Source organism: Melospiza georgiana, chromosome 4 (assembly GCF_028018845.1).
Source record: "Melospiza georgiana isolate bMelGeo1 chromosome 4, bMelGeo1.pri, whole genome shotgun sequence".
Taxonomy (NCBI): domain Eukaryota; kingdom Metazoa; phylum Chordata; class Aves; order Passeriformes; family Passerellidae; genus Melospiza; species Melospiza georgiana.
In genome coordinates, this window is record NC_080433.1 from 51,150,774 (window position 1) to 51,168,320 (window position 17,547).

General features: G+C 34.5%; 1 protein-coding gene across 1 annotated transcript in view; it reads right to left on the minus strand.

Annotated features, from left to right (window-relative positions):
- ARID2 (AT-rich interaction domain 2) overlaps positions 1-17,547 on the minus strand; it is a 92,875-nt gene that overhangs the window by 24,095 nt on the left and 51,233 nt on the right. Inside the window, exons 4-14 of the mRNA XM_058022752.1 lie at positions 15,530-15,663; positions 14,554-14,772; positions 11,571-11,638; positions 6,824-6,890; positions 6,489-6,739; positions 5,242-5,338; positions 4,952-5,161; positions 4,428-4,595; positions 3,311-3,386; positions 1,017-1,151; positions 361-560 (exon numbers count right to left, since the gene is read on the minus strand). Of these exons, the coding sequence (XP_057878735.1) occupies positions 361-560; positions 1,017-1,151; positions 3,311-3,386; positions 4,428-4,595; positions 4,952-5,161; positions 5,242-5,338; positions 6,489-6,739; positions 6,824-6,890; positions 11,571-11,638; positions 14,554-14,772; positions 15,530-15,663 (1,625 nt within the window). The remainder of the gene's footprint in view (positions 1-360; positions 561-1,016; positions 1,152-3,310; positions 3,387-4,427; positions 4,596-4,951; positions 5,162-5,241; positions 5,339-6,488; positions 6,740-6,823; positions 6,891-11,570; positions 11,639-14,553; positions 14,773-15,529; positions 15,664-17,547) is intronic.

Sequence of the window (17,547 nt, forward strand, 5' to 3'; positions counted from 1 at the left end):
TTGAAATAAACACAGAAAAAGTTTGGAAGAAGAGATAACTTTTAACACATTAACAAATTTTTAAAAACCCAAGATCTGAAATTGTTATTCTGCCTGAAGCAGTTTCTTTTCTCAGCTCTACAGAGTCTGAATTAATGATGCAGCAACAGTGGCTTGTCTGCTGACTGGAAAGCTTATGGGTTACATGTCAAAGACTAGAATGGCAAGGAAATATTGCAATACCATTCCCAACATTACTGAATAAACTCTAAACATGCAGCCTCAACTTCTAACACTTACAGGCTATGCTCAAAACCTTCAGGCTTTTCTTATGGTTTCAGGATCAATGCAAAATACTTTATACATAATGAAGTTAAAAACCTGCTGGCAAAGGAGACGCAGACACATCAGGAATTGAATCAACCCGGACAACTGGGGTAGACGAAGTTGGTGGCTGCTGATAGTACATCTGAATGGGAAGTGGTATAGCTCTCCTCTTCACTCCTACCACATGTATATGTGCTTGGCCATTGTTACTTGGATCTTCTACTCTCTTGACTGTATGATTTGGAAAGACGGTTCTGCCAAACACAACATAAATCCATGTTAATAAACACAGCAACTCAACTCTCACCATGTTTTTGTTTTACCTAACTGCTCGTGTGCAGAGTAATAGAAGGAATGCCTGCATCTTTACAACAAAGCAAGATTTTCCAATATCATGTGAGTGCTTATCATTGAGACTAGCAGGTCCCCCAGATGGCTGAGATGCCATAGAACCTAAGTGAAAATTACAAAAATCTCAAAAAACTACTTCAGAAAGAATTGGAAGGACTAGAAGCAGAAAAGGAACCCATTCAAACATCTTGAAATACAATGAAATAAAGTTAAACAAACTCTAAACATTTGTTTCAATGTAAATTCCAAAAGTGGATGTCTTTCAACCCAGTAGATATTTTCTCTAAGAAATTTAAACTACCGGTTCGTTTTGAGAACATACAATTGTTTCTTTATTGCTGCATAAATTCTTGTCTTACCGCAGGCATTTATAAAATCCAGTTGATGTTAGGATTCCACCTCGAGCTAATTTACTACATGTAGAGAGGTATTCAGAGTACATTTCTGCTCGAGAGACTGAGCAATCAAGGTTCACTTCAAAATGGGCATTCAACCTGAGGATGAAAAAATAAACTATGAAGCAAAATATGGAGAGAGTATTTTTAAAGGGGTTGTTAAAACACTTCAGTTTGTATCACAGACACTTCTGAGATCTGCCAACAACATGGAAAACAGCATTTTAGTTTATTTTTTTGTCAGATGCCTCTTCCACATTTTCTCACTGCTCATGAATTAACACACTGGACCCCTAACACCTACAGTCAGTTTTACATGCAATATATTATTTACATACTTACATACATATTATTATTTATGCAAAACTGTCTCTACCTATGCCTTCTTTATTTTATATTCTGCAAAAACAAATGAGAATGCATGGTTTCTTGGTATCTACTCCATACAGCTCTATTCTGATTCCTTAATGATTCTACTTTCACAAAAAATGGGCTGAAAGCTAACTAATTCTTCATCACACATTTTTAAGTCAATGTTTGCTGAACATCTAATATTCACTTAGCAGTGAAAAGTATTTATATCTCCTACATGCTCTACACAAGTCCAGAGACCATCTAACCTCTAACCTCATAGGAAGCTGTGAGAAAAGGAAACATCTATCAGTTTAATTTTATTTCTCTTAGATCCACTACTCCAACCGAGAGACAAAGGAATTGTTAATCCCCAGCAGCAAACAGAGGCAAGTAAGAACTCACACTCAGTGCTCAAATACTGGCATGAAAATAAAAGAAATATTTTAGCTGTCAACATTTATTACAGGGCACTATCACTGTGTAAAACTACACTGTGTTCTTCTTTGTAGAGCCAAATGTAACTGGATGAAAAGCCTATGATGACATTCTTTAAATTGTGTTCTCTCATAAAGAGTAAGTACCATTTCTCCTGCAGTTGTTAGAATTTTATTATTACAAAAACAGAGATTATATTAACAGAAAGTTTATGTATTAATTAAATTTGGCATATTGAACAAGTGACTATCCAGCTGGATATGTCATTTTAGGTTGACACACTAACACTGGTACCAGCAAATAGGAGATGTTCAGGCGTTAAAATTGAGAAATGTGATCTGTGATCACTACTTTACTGTCACTGCACTTACACCTCCTACTAAATCTAAACTGGCCAGTAATACATCCAGGAAGGCCAGTTTAAATACCTTGTCTTTTTGCTGCTTTCAAGAGATAGAACTGAATTCTACTGCTCTGATTTACTCGTTTACCCATTTCTCTAAGTAGGAAGTAATGACTAAAGCATACCATGAAAATGTACAATTATCTAAGTTTGCTAATAGGATCTGTAGACAAAGTCCAGTTCCAGGCATCCCTGTTGAAATGCCTAAATATGAAATTTCTCAATCTTTCAGCAGTTAATTATTATGGTGATAATACTCTGCAGTGTGCAAAGACAAGCATGGTAACATCAGCTGACCACAAAAAGTTGCAGTATTTCCCCCCATACAGCCAAAGCTCTGTTGGAAGTATAACCTCATGGTAACCCAAAACACTAGGCTTTGTAAATTCCATCCACTTTAACTGGAAGGTGCTTGTCTCCTCAGTGACAAGATGAACCTAAGAGCTGTGAAGCAGCAGAGGTGAAAGGCCCATCAGGAACTAATTAATGCAAATACTTGGAACGTGAGTTGATTTATGTAAGACAAAGAGCTCAGAAAGATCACCTGCAGTCTACATGAGAACCACAGGAGAGACAGTTTCTCTCTAAATATCTGACAATAATATTAGTTGAAAGCAAGAGAATATGAATGGAAAAGACTTTGATCTTCTTTAACTTGAGGTTCAGAATGATCATGTAAGAGTTTTGCAGGGCCTTAGCTTCATAATTTGATAATTACTTTTGTACTGATTCAGTAATAAAGCAACACATTACCAGACAAATGTGTAACACTGCTCGACAATTTAAAAAATAAATTAAATCAAGATCAGTGTTAAAAATCAAATCAAATTCTGTCCTAAGAGACAAAACAACTAACTTCATGAATCAACAGGCAAAGACTGAATAGTCTGGTGGAGCTTTTGCTTTCAGACTTCTTCATAGCAATGACAGAGTGGATTTGGTTTACACAGAAAAATCAGTGTAACAGTAAAGACAAGCAAACTGGAAAATTCTGTGACCCACGAATTCAGTATTTTTCTTTGTTTTTCTTCTTCATTAATGTATTTGAAAAGAACTATACACTTACCATTGACATGCAAATTTCTCGCTGTCTATCTCTACTATTCCTGGAGGTGGAGCAACATGTGGTGCTGTCCTAGAGGCTGTAGAGAACATGGAGAAGAAAAAAAAAACAAAACAAAACTTGCTGAAATGTTTTTTGTCCTCCTGAATGAAGCACTTCATGACATCCACTGGTACATGCCAGTAAGGATGTCTCCAGCTAAGGAAGCAACAAAGGTGCCCACTGCAGACTACAGAGCTGCACTACAGTTTACCAAAGTGAAGCAGGGTTTGCCAGGGCCAGAGTCATTGCTAAAGTGCAATCACCAGGAGTGCACCTAGTGAATGGCTACTTCCCGATCCATGATTGTGATCTCAGCACTTTACAGCACTGAGCATGACTTTAAAGTGGCACACTACTCCACCAAAACAGGCACAATACACAGCAATTATTTTTCCAGCTCTTAAGTGGATGCAAATATAATGCAAAGGATCTTGTAGCAATGCCACAACAGTTCATCCCATTCACTCTTGTTCACCCCCTCAGTTACATTCTCTCCCAGCCATTTTTTGCTGTGGTCTCTACACCCATTCCAAAAACAGCTTGCTTAGACATGCCAACCAGTCTGCTCCAATGGCTGTTTCTCAGTAACTTACTAAGAATAGTTACAATTTGGTTTCCATAACAAGAAACTGTTTAGAACCTTCAAGAGTGTGTCTATCTCATCTCATCTCATCTCTGCAATTCTACCAAATAATTTATGTTACTGCCCAATAATACCCAGTGTAAAATGTAACATAAAATGGACCTCTAATTCTCTGAAAATTGTGGGAACAATCTAGAATAGATACTTTTTCTTTCCAGTGAACAAGCTAAAATAAGCAATGCGTGTCACTTTCAGAGAATTTTCAGATTAGCAACTGAAAAACATTAAAATTCTTTCAAAGGTTGTTTCACAACAGTTTTGGCTAACATAGCTTTGGCTAACATAGTGTATTTTCTTTGTGAGTGTTTGAAAAAGAGATAAGGGTTATGCCCAATGTTATACTTATTTATGCAAACTAATCAGAAATCTAAAGAAGATAAAAATCACAGATCATGAATTTTATACAACACTGTGTTGTCTTGCAGTGATACTCACCTGGGACACCTGTTGCATGAGCCTGTGAAGAACCATGATCCATTACCTGTGGTCTGACATCAAGTATTCCTTGCTGGCTAACACACTGATGTTCAATGAGCTTTACAGCAGTAAGAGCATCAGGTCCAAACATCTGGATGTCCATAGAAACCAGACATACTAATGTATCTAAAGTATTGAATGTAAAACCAACAATGACATTAGGACAACAAAACAAATGCTGCTGGAACATACTGATATGCTTTAAAATTGCCATGTGCTGAAAGGGAACAAGTCTTTGCATGCTTCTGTGGGTTTTTTTTTTTTTTTTTTAAACACATTTTGTGGCATTAAAAAAAATTAGAATTTTTAGCATCATCAATTCCTTGAGGACACAATGAATAGATTTAGAAAATTCCATCCCCATGCTGTGTTCTCTCTCACACACACAAGCAAGCCACATTTTTAAGAATATGCCATGGTCAGTAGTTAAGTCTTTTTTCTTACTTAAGCAAGAGAAGAAATAGATCTTGGTTCACCCTTACCTATGCTCTTCTCTACTTTAGCAATCTTTGAGCAGGCCACTTCTCCCATTTCTGTGAGCATGTATAGCACCTCAAGTGCTGAGATTACAAGCAGCACATCTGGTAGTGTAAGATGACATATGATCTCTTTATAGGATTCTTGATCCACATATTCACAAATTAAGACACCATTATCTTCAGCCTTACAAAGATTTGCCAAGATTTCCATGCCTGAAGAACAAATACAAAATAGTTTTAAACAGCAATAATTATAATTCTGATACAAAAACAAGAATAGTTAGAGATCTTACCTCTCATTTTTAAAAATCTATCCCTTGACATGAGGCATTTTGTAACAGTGTGGAACATTAGATGAGTAGTTTTGAAATCAACAGGATCCAAAAGAAGCTGAGGAGAAAGAAAAATAATTACTAACACTATCCACATAGTGCTAATGGCTCAAATATTCAATTTGCTTATCAAAATATAAGGCTCAGAAGGGTTTAAGTGCAGCATACATAAATTTCGCTCGTGTTCATAAAAACTGAACCACGTGAGCTTTTGATTGTACCTAGCATTTTGAGTCCCCTCCTCCTTTTCTGCTCTGAAGCAGCAATCTAATTTACACTTTCCAGTGCTCAGAATAAGGAAAATAACTTTCTTATCAGGCAGTCAACAGTATACACAAATGGATTTTAATACCCAAAAAAAGACCAGAACTTGAGTAACAAAATGTACTCCTTCCCAGATGCTATCCCAGCCATTCTTCTTGTTTCTACTTCTGCTTCTCAGCTAGAGATCCCAGACATAAGTAACATTCTTTCTCACTCAAAAGTTAAGTTTGGTACATGGCAAATGAAAAACACCATCTTTTCTTTCAATATTTAATAGTGGACCAATACTTCTAATCTTATTCCTGGCTAGTATCCATTTTACTTAAATTTATATGCTATATTTTAAAATATAAGGACTATCTGAATATACTTCCTATAAAAATCCATAAATCCATATAATTTTCTGCACAATAATATGACATACCGAAATAGCATATTTTATAACATTCAAACCTCTCTCTCAAAAAAAAGAAAAAAAAAAGAAAAAAAAGATGCCCCACATGATTCTGGCAGCACACCCATTTGCCTATGACTAGTTTACACAAAGTACAGTATACAGGACATAAAATCCTCTAAAACCCTCTTTCTTAAAGACACTGTTTTGAAATTATGACTAAAGGTTTATAAAGTGAAGAAGCAAGCATACAGACTGCAGAACTTAACAAACTCCTTTCTTCTCTTTGGGAAACTAAACTGAAAATTATACTTTATGAATATCTTCTTATCTTGCAACATCATCAGTCTTCTTCATGTGATTCTATTTTAGCAAATGAACACATACAATCATATTTTAGTTTTGGCCCTGAACACTTGTTTTCAAAATGCTGATTACAAATTTAGAGAATAATTTATTTCCTTCTCCATCCAATGATAAACAAAAATTTCATTGACACTACTGCTTTTATCAATTTATATCTGAATTTTTCTGTTTGAAAGCACATTACCTCTGCTGCAATATTTCCCAGTGTGTCAAGCCCCAACTGCCGTAGAGAAATAAAGTGACTGTGAGCAGAGAGTAGCAGGAACCGAAGACAAGTACGATTAGCTGCCAGAAGTTTAACATTTCCCTCTTCAAAAGAAAGATTTCGTAAAATCACTGCTATCTGAAGTACCCGCTGCCCTTCAATATCATTAATGCCCAATTTGCGAGGTGGATGAAATAAGGATTCCCAAATCCATTCTTCTGATGGAATATCTATGAAGTAAATAAATATATATTAGTCCTTCCTTTGCTCAATTTACCAACATGCATGTATTAAGATTAGTCAAGATGTCTCACCTTGAGATTTGCTTCTGTCAGAAATTAGATCACGAACTTCAATATCCTCAACAATATCCTTCCAAAACTGAAGAAAGAATTAAAAATACTTAATTTCTAGGGGCTATTTCTTAAAATATTAATTACTTGTATTTCAATTATGTTAAAATATTGAAATAATATTTAAATATTATAAATTTTTCCCTTCAAGCACTGGAAGTATGCAGTCATGATCAACCAACACTACCACAGAAGTGTTTTGCTGAAGCACAAGCTGCAACTATGGGGCAGTTTTCCATATATCATTAGAAATACAGCAATTCCAAATGGAAAAAAAGTACAGCTCATCCTCCTTCATCTCCTACAAACGGTGATGATCTAAGGCAGAATAAAGTGATTCCTCCCACTCTCAACAGATCGTAAGACTCCTGCAAGAAGTTACTATTTGGAAAGACTTTTTAAAGCTGCTGCTGTGTTTCCTACTTTGTCATAACACACTAAAAAGAGAGAAACAACCACCACTATCACAAAAAAACCTTTATAAATATAACCAAAGCAGAACACTTCAGCAGACTGGAACTCAAATTACTTTACAAATTTATGGCCTGGTCTGTAAATGGTTGTTTTGTTGCTAGTCCTGCTGAAATTCAAGAATTAATCAATGAATTAAGTTTTTCAAACTAATAAAAATATATAGTGTGATGTACAATAATATAAAAATATATAATGATATATGCATTCTAATGTGTGTATCTGAACAAAGATATAAACCTTCCTTTGACTAATAAAAATTTGTACATTTCTTTGACTCACTAATGAAATACCATTCCTCTTTTAACTATAATCACAGAATAAAACCACCAATAAATCTGGATAAAAAGGGGAGGATGGGAAGTACAACCAGCTGAACAGCAGGAGAAATTTTGCTATGCAAATGTAATTACTAAATTACAGCATTCATACCAAGCTTGACACTACTATTTTCTTGACAAATACAATACTACAGATTTTCTAAATTGGAAGGAAAAGAATTTTATTTCACTGCAATGTTGCTAAATGGTGGCCAAGTACTGTTTAGTAAAGAGGATTTACTTGCACAGAAAGGATTACTACCTCATTTTAGCATAGACAAGAACAGCCAGAAAAAAAATCTTAATTTCTTACTGTTTGTGACAAATAGAATTTTCTAATTAATACTGAAGCTACCACCAAAAGCCACAGAAGACGAAGGCATGCAGGCAAAATTCTGTTACAAGGGAACAGGTGTAACATGACAATTTTTTTTTACCCCCCCAAAGGAACAGCAAAAGTGGAAAGAAACAATGAAGCTTTCTGGGCATTCATTTGAAAAATAACAGCACAAAGGCAACAAAACATCAGTTCAGCATCCCAAGCAGTTATTTATTCCCTACTATGAAGGATACCTGCAATCTAATATGACATATTAATAGAAATAAACAAGATGGTGTAAAAGAAATGGACGTTATCACTAATTATATATATTTAAATCATGGACTGCTAATAGAAACAAAGCTAAAACCTGGAAGCAACCAAACAGAGCTTCCTGACATCTGGATACTAAGATGTAATGGACAAAGATAAAGAACTTGATTCACATTCACAGTCTGATCACTGTCAGTACCCAAGCTCCTTGGGAAAAAAATGCAAACAATTATACAGAATCCACTGCAAATACGATCAACCAAATGGCTGTCCATAAAAGCAATGGAGATGTAGCCCACAAAACAAAACGTACCACTGGTATGATGACTTATTGTTCAAGAAAAATATGAGAGACCTGGAGTAATGTCAGCTTGACAGATTACTCTGAGAGACAAGGAAAGTGATGTTTGAAAAGTATTTCAGGTATTTAAGTGCATAAGGATCTCTGCGCACTATCTGAGAAAGATTCAGAGGATAAACGCACAGTAAATGAAAAGAAAATTATATTTATAGAAAGAAGTTGGGCAACAAAATTTCAAAAAACACAAAATAAAGAAGAAAATCAGAGAAGTAAGGAAGGCACAAGAACTGCATGTATGTGGATTTTGGAGCTCTACAGCTAGAGGAGGCCTCAAGTAGTCCAAGAACGTGAAATGCAAATAATTTGACTGAAGTAAACAGAGACGAACGGTGCATGAAGAAATGTAATGCAATTTCTCAGACACTACACATCAGACACTGAGTAGCTGCTGGAGACATGAAAGAAATACCTGGAAAAGCAGCTAAATCTATCAGAAAATAAACATACTACATAAACAAATCACTCTTGAAAGCAAACTATACTCACAAGTGAACCTTGGTAACTGAGGACATTCAAAGCTAAGTGAAACAGTCAAAAATGGGAAAAGAGGAGAAAACATCTGAGCAGGATGCCATCAGAGCCTGGGGATGGGGACAACAAAACAAACAAGGAGACATACAAGACGACTGGCTAAATGCCAGTTGTTCCAATCCCTAAGTAAGAACACACAGTCATTCCTGCTAACTAGACATTTAAGCTTATTGGGAGCATGAGGAAAAATCAAGAGGGGAGAATGCCACAAATTAACATAGCTGTAAGAGACAACAGCAGGTTCAACTTCAATAATACTCCTATTTGGACAATTAGTGGAACAGATTTACTGACTAGTAAAAACATTTGATTCAGTTTAGAAGTAATTTATGTAAAAAGTGAGAAGATATGTCCTGCTGCACTTAAGATAATGAAAACTATAAATTTTTCAAACAGTCTTATATAATGCAGTAAGGACTGGGGGGAAGGGAAAGAAAAAAGAAAAGAAAGGTAATTGATTTCCTTGAAGTTTAGTATAAAGAAACACATTGCTTTTCATCTTCACCTTCAAGTGACAGAACAGTGATACTGAAGGACACCACTAGCACCAAAATGAACAAACAAAAAAATGAAGATTAAAAAAAAAAAAAGATAATATGAATGGTGAAAGGAGTAACTTACTTAATAGCTGTTCTTTTTTCTTAAAACTGCAAAAGCACATTTAAAAAAACCTAAAAGCAAACACCAAAACCAGACACACAACATCTGTGCTGACAACCAAATATCTCTCTGCTACGTCAGGAAGCTCCCATGCCTCCCCCAACTTCTGTTTTGACATAGCCACAGCTGCAATACAAAATAAATTACTTCCAGCAGTAAGGTCAAACAAATGCTTGCAGTGAGATGCTCTGAAAAAATCTGAATTCCTGGCATTAGAGATACTTTTACATGTGATGTCAAGTTTTTCACATGCTTTCTGAGTATTTCTGCCATGCTGTCAGCAGTATTTCACTACAGAATGGTACTATATATGTTGTAATGTCTAAACATAGATCTTGGAGAGCATCCAAGATTTTATTAGTAAACCTTACTGCAGTTACAGGGGGTCTACTTAAAATTTTGTTAAAACATTTATAAGAACCACCTGTCCTTATAACAATTACTTAAATTTAAATAATCAATATGTAATACCTTACAATACTGTATAATTTCAGATGTTTACAGATCGAGACATGGTGCTTGTTGCTGCTCTAGATCAGCAACAGTCTGTGACAGCTTAGTGGGAACTCAACACATAAGTGCTAAATGCTTTAAAAAAACCCAACCAACCAAACTAACCAACCCACTAACCAACCCAAAACCTACAGTACTTCTGGACATACTTTTTCAGTTGAAAAGGGAAATCTTGAACATTATGAAACATTAATTTTTACACTTAATTTTGGCACACTTGAATCTCATTTTCAAGTCCATATACTCACAAATATGAGAGCTTAGCTTTCTTGGTTTTAAGTTTACTTAGGAAATTTTGATTAGGCAATCTTTACACTGGTATTTCAACAATACTTATCAATTAACGAAAACCACTATGGTCCAGCTTGTTCCCAAACCGAGTTACATAAAAATAAAACAAAAGATAAATGGAGACAGCTCCCAACAAATATTGTTCTGTAATACTGGCATGATATTTCAGTATATAAAACAATTACGGAATTGAGAAGAAATCTGCCTTTATGAGGAACTCTGAAGATTATCTCTTCACATTTTTATTTAATAAAAAGCATAAGGTATCAAAATATATTTTAATCTAGCTTTCTTCTACTTTAGCCACATAAATCATCACTTGTAATTCAAGAAATCACATATCATAGTAAATATGCTAAAATATCAAATCTCTTTCATCTATAATGCATGCTCTTATTCACCTAAAAAAGCTCATCTAGAATAAATAACTATCTGTACAAAGAAAGTTTAGTTCTATTTTTACTTCATTTCACTGCTTGTACAGTAGCTCATGCCCTCTAGTGGAAAGATTAAAAAAGCCTTCTGCAAAAATAAGTTAAAGTACTATTAAATACTATTAAAGTATTTCTCACAGCTTCTTATGCTTTGATCTTAATTTTTATAATTCAGAATGTTTCTTTATTGATCATCGCAGTTCACAAAGAAAACCAACACAGCATTGTTGCCTCTTGGTAAATATACTGCCCAACATCCCTTTTCTTCACACACATTAGTTTCCTTATAAAAATAAACATAGAAACTTTTGTTCATTTGCCTATGCCTATTTTTTTTCTTAATACACTTCTTCCTACTTATCCCAACATTTTAAGACAACTGTGACATAGTGTCCTATTATATTTAAATCAAAGGAATGAAGTTGAGAGCAATTTTAAGGACATATGCTAATGTATCTTAGAACTTGCAATCTTTTTAAAGGATTTGATATCCACCACATGCAGTACAAAATTATTTTAGTAATTTTTGATTTACCTTAACAAAATCTCTATCAGTTTTCTCCTTCCATTCTTCTCCAAATACGGCAGAAAATGATCCTAAAGCTTTAAGCACAAAAAGCGTATTTTAGTAAAGTCTTTAAAAATGAACATTTTTATTAATCCAAAAACTAAATAAAAATTCAAGAACACTCTAGACTCTTCCAGTGTTTCCTGTTGATCTTAAAAATACTGCACAAACCAGCTGAAATGTCTGTTGTCGTTTAATTAACAGCTATTGCAAATTTACAGTGTAAACTGAAAGTAAGGAGTTCATAAGGAAAGGCCTAGTTTGTGAATCCTGTAAAAAAAAGAAAAAACTTTTTCAGGAGAAAAACTTCTCCAGGAGAAACTTTTCCAGAGTTCTTTTCCAAGAGTCAAGTTGACTGGTCTGTTCTCACCCTCATATCAAGAACTGTTTTCCATGTGCGCTGTGTAAGCACAAACACTACTGTAGTAATTAAACAAATTCCCACTCATGTTTTCTAAAAAACAGTAGTAAGATTTTGACAATGCTCAATTCAAACTCAATATTTAACCAAGACCAGTAATAGATGTTCTTGGCTGTTTGACTGAGCACTATCACAGCTTTTGTAATCATCAGTCCTTGAAAGCAGTTACGACTCAGTCAATCTGATTCAAATGCTGAGTCAATCTAAAAATACTCTCTTGCAATAGTTCTGTAATGAACTAATGACACATTTCAGTTAAACATTTTGGTTCATGTTTTCTTTTTTTGTACAAAATGCTACCAATCTCAATTCCAAGACCACATCAGCTTTCAATTCACAGAATCCAAACAAAGGCCTTACGCAGCTCTCCAGGCTGAATATACTATATAACCCTCAAACCCCTGTGGTTGCCCCACGACCTGCAATCCAACTGTCATCTTGAAGTTTAGGAGGGAACTGGAGAGAAGCTGATGACATATTCTATTACCTAAAAACCACTATAAATAATAACAATTATAAAACCTTAATTATAGACAAGAAAAATCTAAAACCTGTATTAAATAAAGTTAATCAGCTATTGTTTATTGCCACCTAACATTACTCTGGTAGGATTTTCATAATGGCTGAATTTACTAACTAGAGAACTCATTTATTTCAGCATGAAACCTGGCAGATTTACCTTCATTATTTATACTATAAAATCACATCAATATTTCAAATTGAAGTTTCATGCTTCAAAAATAAGTAAACATACCCCTGCTGTTTCTTTCCCCGATTTGTCCCAATTAGTCCTTTTAATGCTGCTAGGACATTTCCCTGGATTTATCCAGAAGACACAATCATGTAATATAAAAATGAAGTTTTTCCCAGATAATGAAAACATGAGTTTATTACAAGCTCATCATTCCTCCCAGCTTTACCTCAAATATTTTTCAAAAAACACAAAACAGACAAGCTATGGAATAAACCTGTTCTTCAAGTTAAGAACTCCAGAAAACACTGTCTGCCCGTACATCAAAAAAAAAAAAAAATCCTTAAATAGCAATACAGAACTCAATTAAATTATTTGCAAATTCCTAAATCAATAGAAGTTTCATCAAGAGAACATGGGAGTGATGGTAACCTCAAAAATCTAGAGAGCAAGCATTCTGGAATCATATGGAGGACTAAGTTTCCCTTCTCTAGCTTCCTTTCAAATATTTTCCTTTGAAAGCACTTGTGCCTGGACTAGATGCAAACACTAAATGACCAAGCTCTAACCATATCTGAAGGACACTGAAAAATGTACAAATTTTTCAGAAAATTTGTAGAAAAAGCAAGAGAGAAGTTGGAAGACACTAATGCAATACTGGGGGGAGAACGGGAAAGCTACAAATCCTTATGTAAAAATGCCAATTATTAAAAAACCCAACTAAACCATATACAATGGCTAACACTGGCTCTTCCCCAGCATTTTAAATCAGAATCTTTGACATCCCATGCTATGTTTGTGCTTACACATGCAAAGGAGATTTCTACTCAAACAAATATGATAGTCTACATTATCAGACTTAATTATGCTCAGTTGAAAAGGCTCATTTGAGCAATTTTTTCTGGAAGTTATTTCTGAATTTCAGTATTAAAAAAAACAACCAACCAACCAACCAACCAAAAAACCCCACAAAACCAACAAACCAACCAACCCACCCACAAACAAAAATGAAACCCAAATTCACAAACAAATAAACGAACAGAAACAACAAAACAAAACATTAAAACCAAACCAAACTAAAAAAGCTCAGCACATAAACATGGTAAATACTTCCTCCTCATCACCCCAAGATAAAAGCTACGTTGTTATCATTTTACAATAGTTTAGGTTAATTTATGTTTTGCTCCTCTCTTGACAAGAGGCCATTAACAAGGAATTATTAGGCATTGAGGCATTTCTTTCACACTGAAAAAAATCTGAAGAATTTATTTGACATACCTATTTTGAAGGTATCAACCCTCATTTAAAACTTATGTGCTAACATATTAAGTAATTCTGAAAATCTGATTAAGACTTTTCTCCCCTGAGTTTTATAACCTGAATTTCACTGCAGTTAAACGTGTAGTGAAGTATCAGGACAAAAATGTTAGCATGTCATTGTTTTCAGACTACCTTGACTTAAATTTTAAATATGCATTGCCATTAAAAAAGAATTACAGAAACTCAGCATGGTCCTACAAATTCAAAAGGAAACAGTAATACACTACAATACAACAGTAATACATTACAAAGTGCTGTAAATTTAGCATCCTGAACAACTGAACTTCATTATCAAAAAACTAATTCTTACATTTCACTAACCTGTAAAATAGATTTTTAAGATTAACTAACTTAAAAGGTATTTGTTATGTTTGATAAAACCTGTAATCATAGACAAGAGGAAAAACTAGATATATTACTGTGAAGTAAGTTATAAACATTTTAATTGTCATGAGCTGTGAAAGATGCTACAACAGGTATGGATGCTTTCTGTTGCAAAAATGTTGATATATACTTACTGTCATCAAACACCCCAGCATTTGCAAGCAGTAAAGTGATGATTTTAGGGTCCTTTTCAAGCTGCATAACATGCTTGCTTTCATTTGAAAGAAGAGTACACACATTAATTGCAAAGTCCACTTCATTTGGGAGTCCAGATAACAGTGAAAGCACCAACTTATTATAGTCATTTGGTGAGTTTAAGTCCATAGACAGCCCATAGCTTTGACGCAGATAATCTAAAAAAAAATACAATCAACAACATTTTCACAGCTACATTCAATCTTGAAACGATATATAAAGCAATACTATTGTAAGTAAGAATTTGGAAAAAGTTTGTTTATAAATTATTGCCGTTTTAAACAAGCTTTCACAGTATTCAATGTATTTTTTGTCTGGCAAAAACACAGAACCCATTCCACTTTGCTGTGTACCTTTCTAGTTACATGTCAATTCCTCTGCCAGCTCCAGAATGCAACAATGCAGCCTGTTCTCCCAAAGAAAAGCTTACAAAACAGAAGCTTTAATTAAAGCAGAATGGAATTGTAATACAATTTGAAGTCAATTTCTACACAACAAATTACACATCCATTCCACAAAGCCCACCAGCCTCTGATTTAAAGCTTAAATAATTGTAGGCTCAATTCAGGTATTTGACTGTGTGGAGAAATTAGAGATTGAAAGAAACACACTGCAAATTTTCAAGGTAATTTTTTTCAAGACAAGTAACTACACAGCTCTACTAATTAGCAAGGATAAATTTGTAAAGAGGAGAAACAGCTTATGGATTTTAATATTTGTTTTCTTCTGGTTCACAGTGGAAAGGTTTTTGAGTGTATTAAACTAATCACTTGAGTGTCCTACAGATTTGACGGTTTAAATACTACTGCAAATGTATCTATGCACTATTTCTGCAGCCTGTCAAAAAAAAATAAACTAACCAAAAATGCACCCACACACATGAAGGAAATAGCACTTTCACTCTCAAGAATTTACCTGACACGCTGTGTTGCTGGTAGTTATAGGAAGTTGGAATTGCACCAATAGGAAGTTGTGGCTTTGGATTGCCTGGTTGTACCTCATCATCCTCCTCTCCAAAATGATGGACTTTTTCATACTTTTCTAGATAACTGAAATGAAATTATAAAAAAATGTGGTTTTAGTGCAGCTAAATCTTTTATTCCAAAAGCAGAACTTCCAAAGGAAGGAATCTAGAAACACGAAGATTTACTGGAAACAATAATCAAGATGCTGAAAAACAAATGCTGAGTCAGACTGACAACAGGTGACAGAGAAATGTAGATATGTGTAATTACTGCTTAATATACCAGTTTTTTCACATTTTTCAAAAATGATACTTAGATAAATTGCATCAAATTGCTCCCCTTTGTGACTAAGCATGTTTTTTCCAAATCAACTTTTGCTACTCAAAATAAGTCTGCAGGTGAAAGCATCATAAAAACTACTCTGTACTCTCTACTAACACATATACAATACCAATACCAAGGTCAAGTCCAGAAAAAATACTTATTTCTTTTCGCCTTGTTTGAAGAGAAACTGTACACTAGGTCTTAACAACTACACAAGAGTAACAGACTTCAGGGATTCCAAGGGCAGCAATTCAGGAACTTGAGAGCCATAACTGCAGCTAGTAACCACTGGAAATCCCTTTGAACCCCTTAAGAAAAAAAAAAACAAACTGATGTACTCTACAAAAAATGGACTTTAAGCACAAAACCTATATATACAAAAAGTAAACAGTCAAGCAGCTTGATAAATTAATTACCTCAATGACAGTTAATTTAGTATTAGAAATGTAACTTTCAGAACCTTCTACACTCCAGTATATAAAGTCAATTTAAAATACCCACTGTAGCATTAACTTCACAGTGATATGTAGTTGAAAACCCTTCATGAAATTAAGTCAAGGTCAAAGCTGCCTCAACATACAGATTTTAACTGTGCTGAAAAATGACAATGCCAGGTCAATAAAATAATAATAAAAATACTGTAAAATCAGAAAAGAATTTAAAACATTTATATTTTTCTTTGTATATGCTAAAATAGTTACTATATGAGTAAGCTTTTGTATAATCTTTGCCAGTAGACACTGAAGTAATTAACTCATGGTAAATCAGAAAGATTTTAAGGAAATAGCATTCCCACTGACCTCTGAGGAATATTTCCCATTCATTAAATTAGTAATTATTTCATGAAGTGAGGTATCAATGACATAACCATGCCATTAATATGTTAGCAAACAATTTTTTTCTTAAGAAAAGGGCACATTTCAGAAGAAATGAAAGACATCAGAGCTAATAAGGCATGATGCTGTACTGTATCACATGCAAATACCATTCATGTCTGACTAGAGTTCAGGATATTCCAAGTACTACATATGCTATTGCTACATGAACCACTGCCAGAGTCCCCTCCTTATTACATAAACTCTTGAGTCAGTTAAGCAAAAATCTTCCCCGCAAATCATTTGCTTTTAGGCTTTTTAAAAGACTAAAAACTTACACTTAAATATGATTGCTTTTATCTTTAAACTAAAAATACTCATTTATGTGAGTTAAACTTCAACCGAGTACCTGCACAGAAAGTAAAACCTTCTAAAACTGTTTATCAGTTTTTAAAGTCATAGCTCAACCCTGTTCTAAAATCTAAACCCTAAACTTTCTCTTCCCCTACATTTCCCTACCCTTTTAGCCCATTTCTCTCCTTTAGCTTACATCTTATATCTAGATGAATCAAATCTGCAATCCAATCAATTTTAATTAACAGAGCCTGCGCATTTATGGCCAAGACCAAAAAGAGCAGTTCAAAGACAGCCTGACCTTCCCTTTTCCTGTCCCATCACTGACTCTGCAGAGAGCTCATTCAGAAAAGTAGGAGGATTCTACATTGGCTTTCCAGTCATTTTTCAAACTGAGCAGGGGTCAGATGAATACTAGCTCTGGTGCAGGAGTACATAGCCAAGGATGCCACATGTACCGTTTCTACACTGGCAG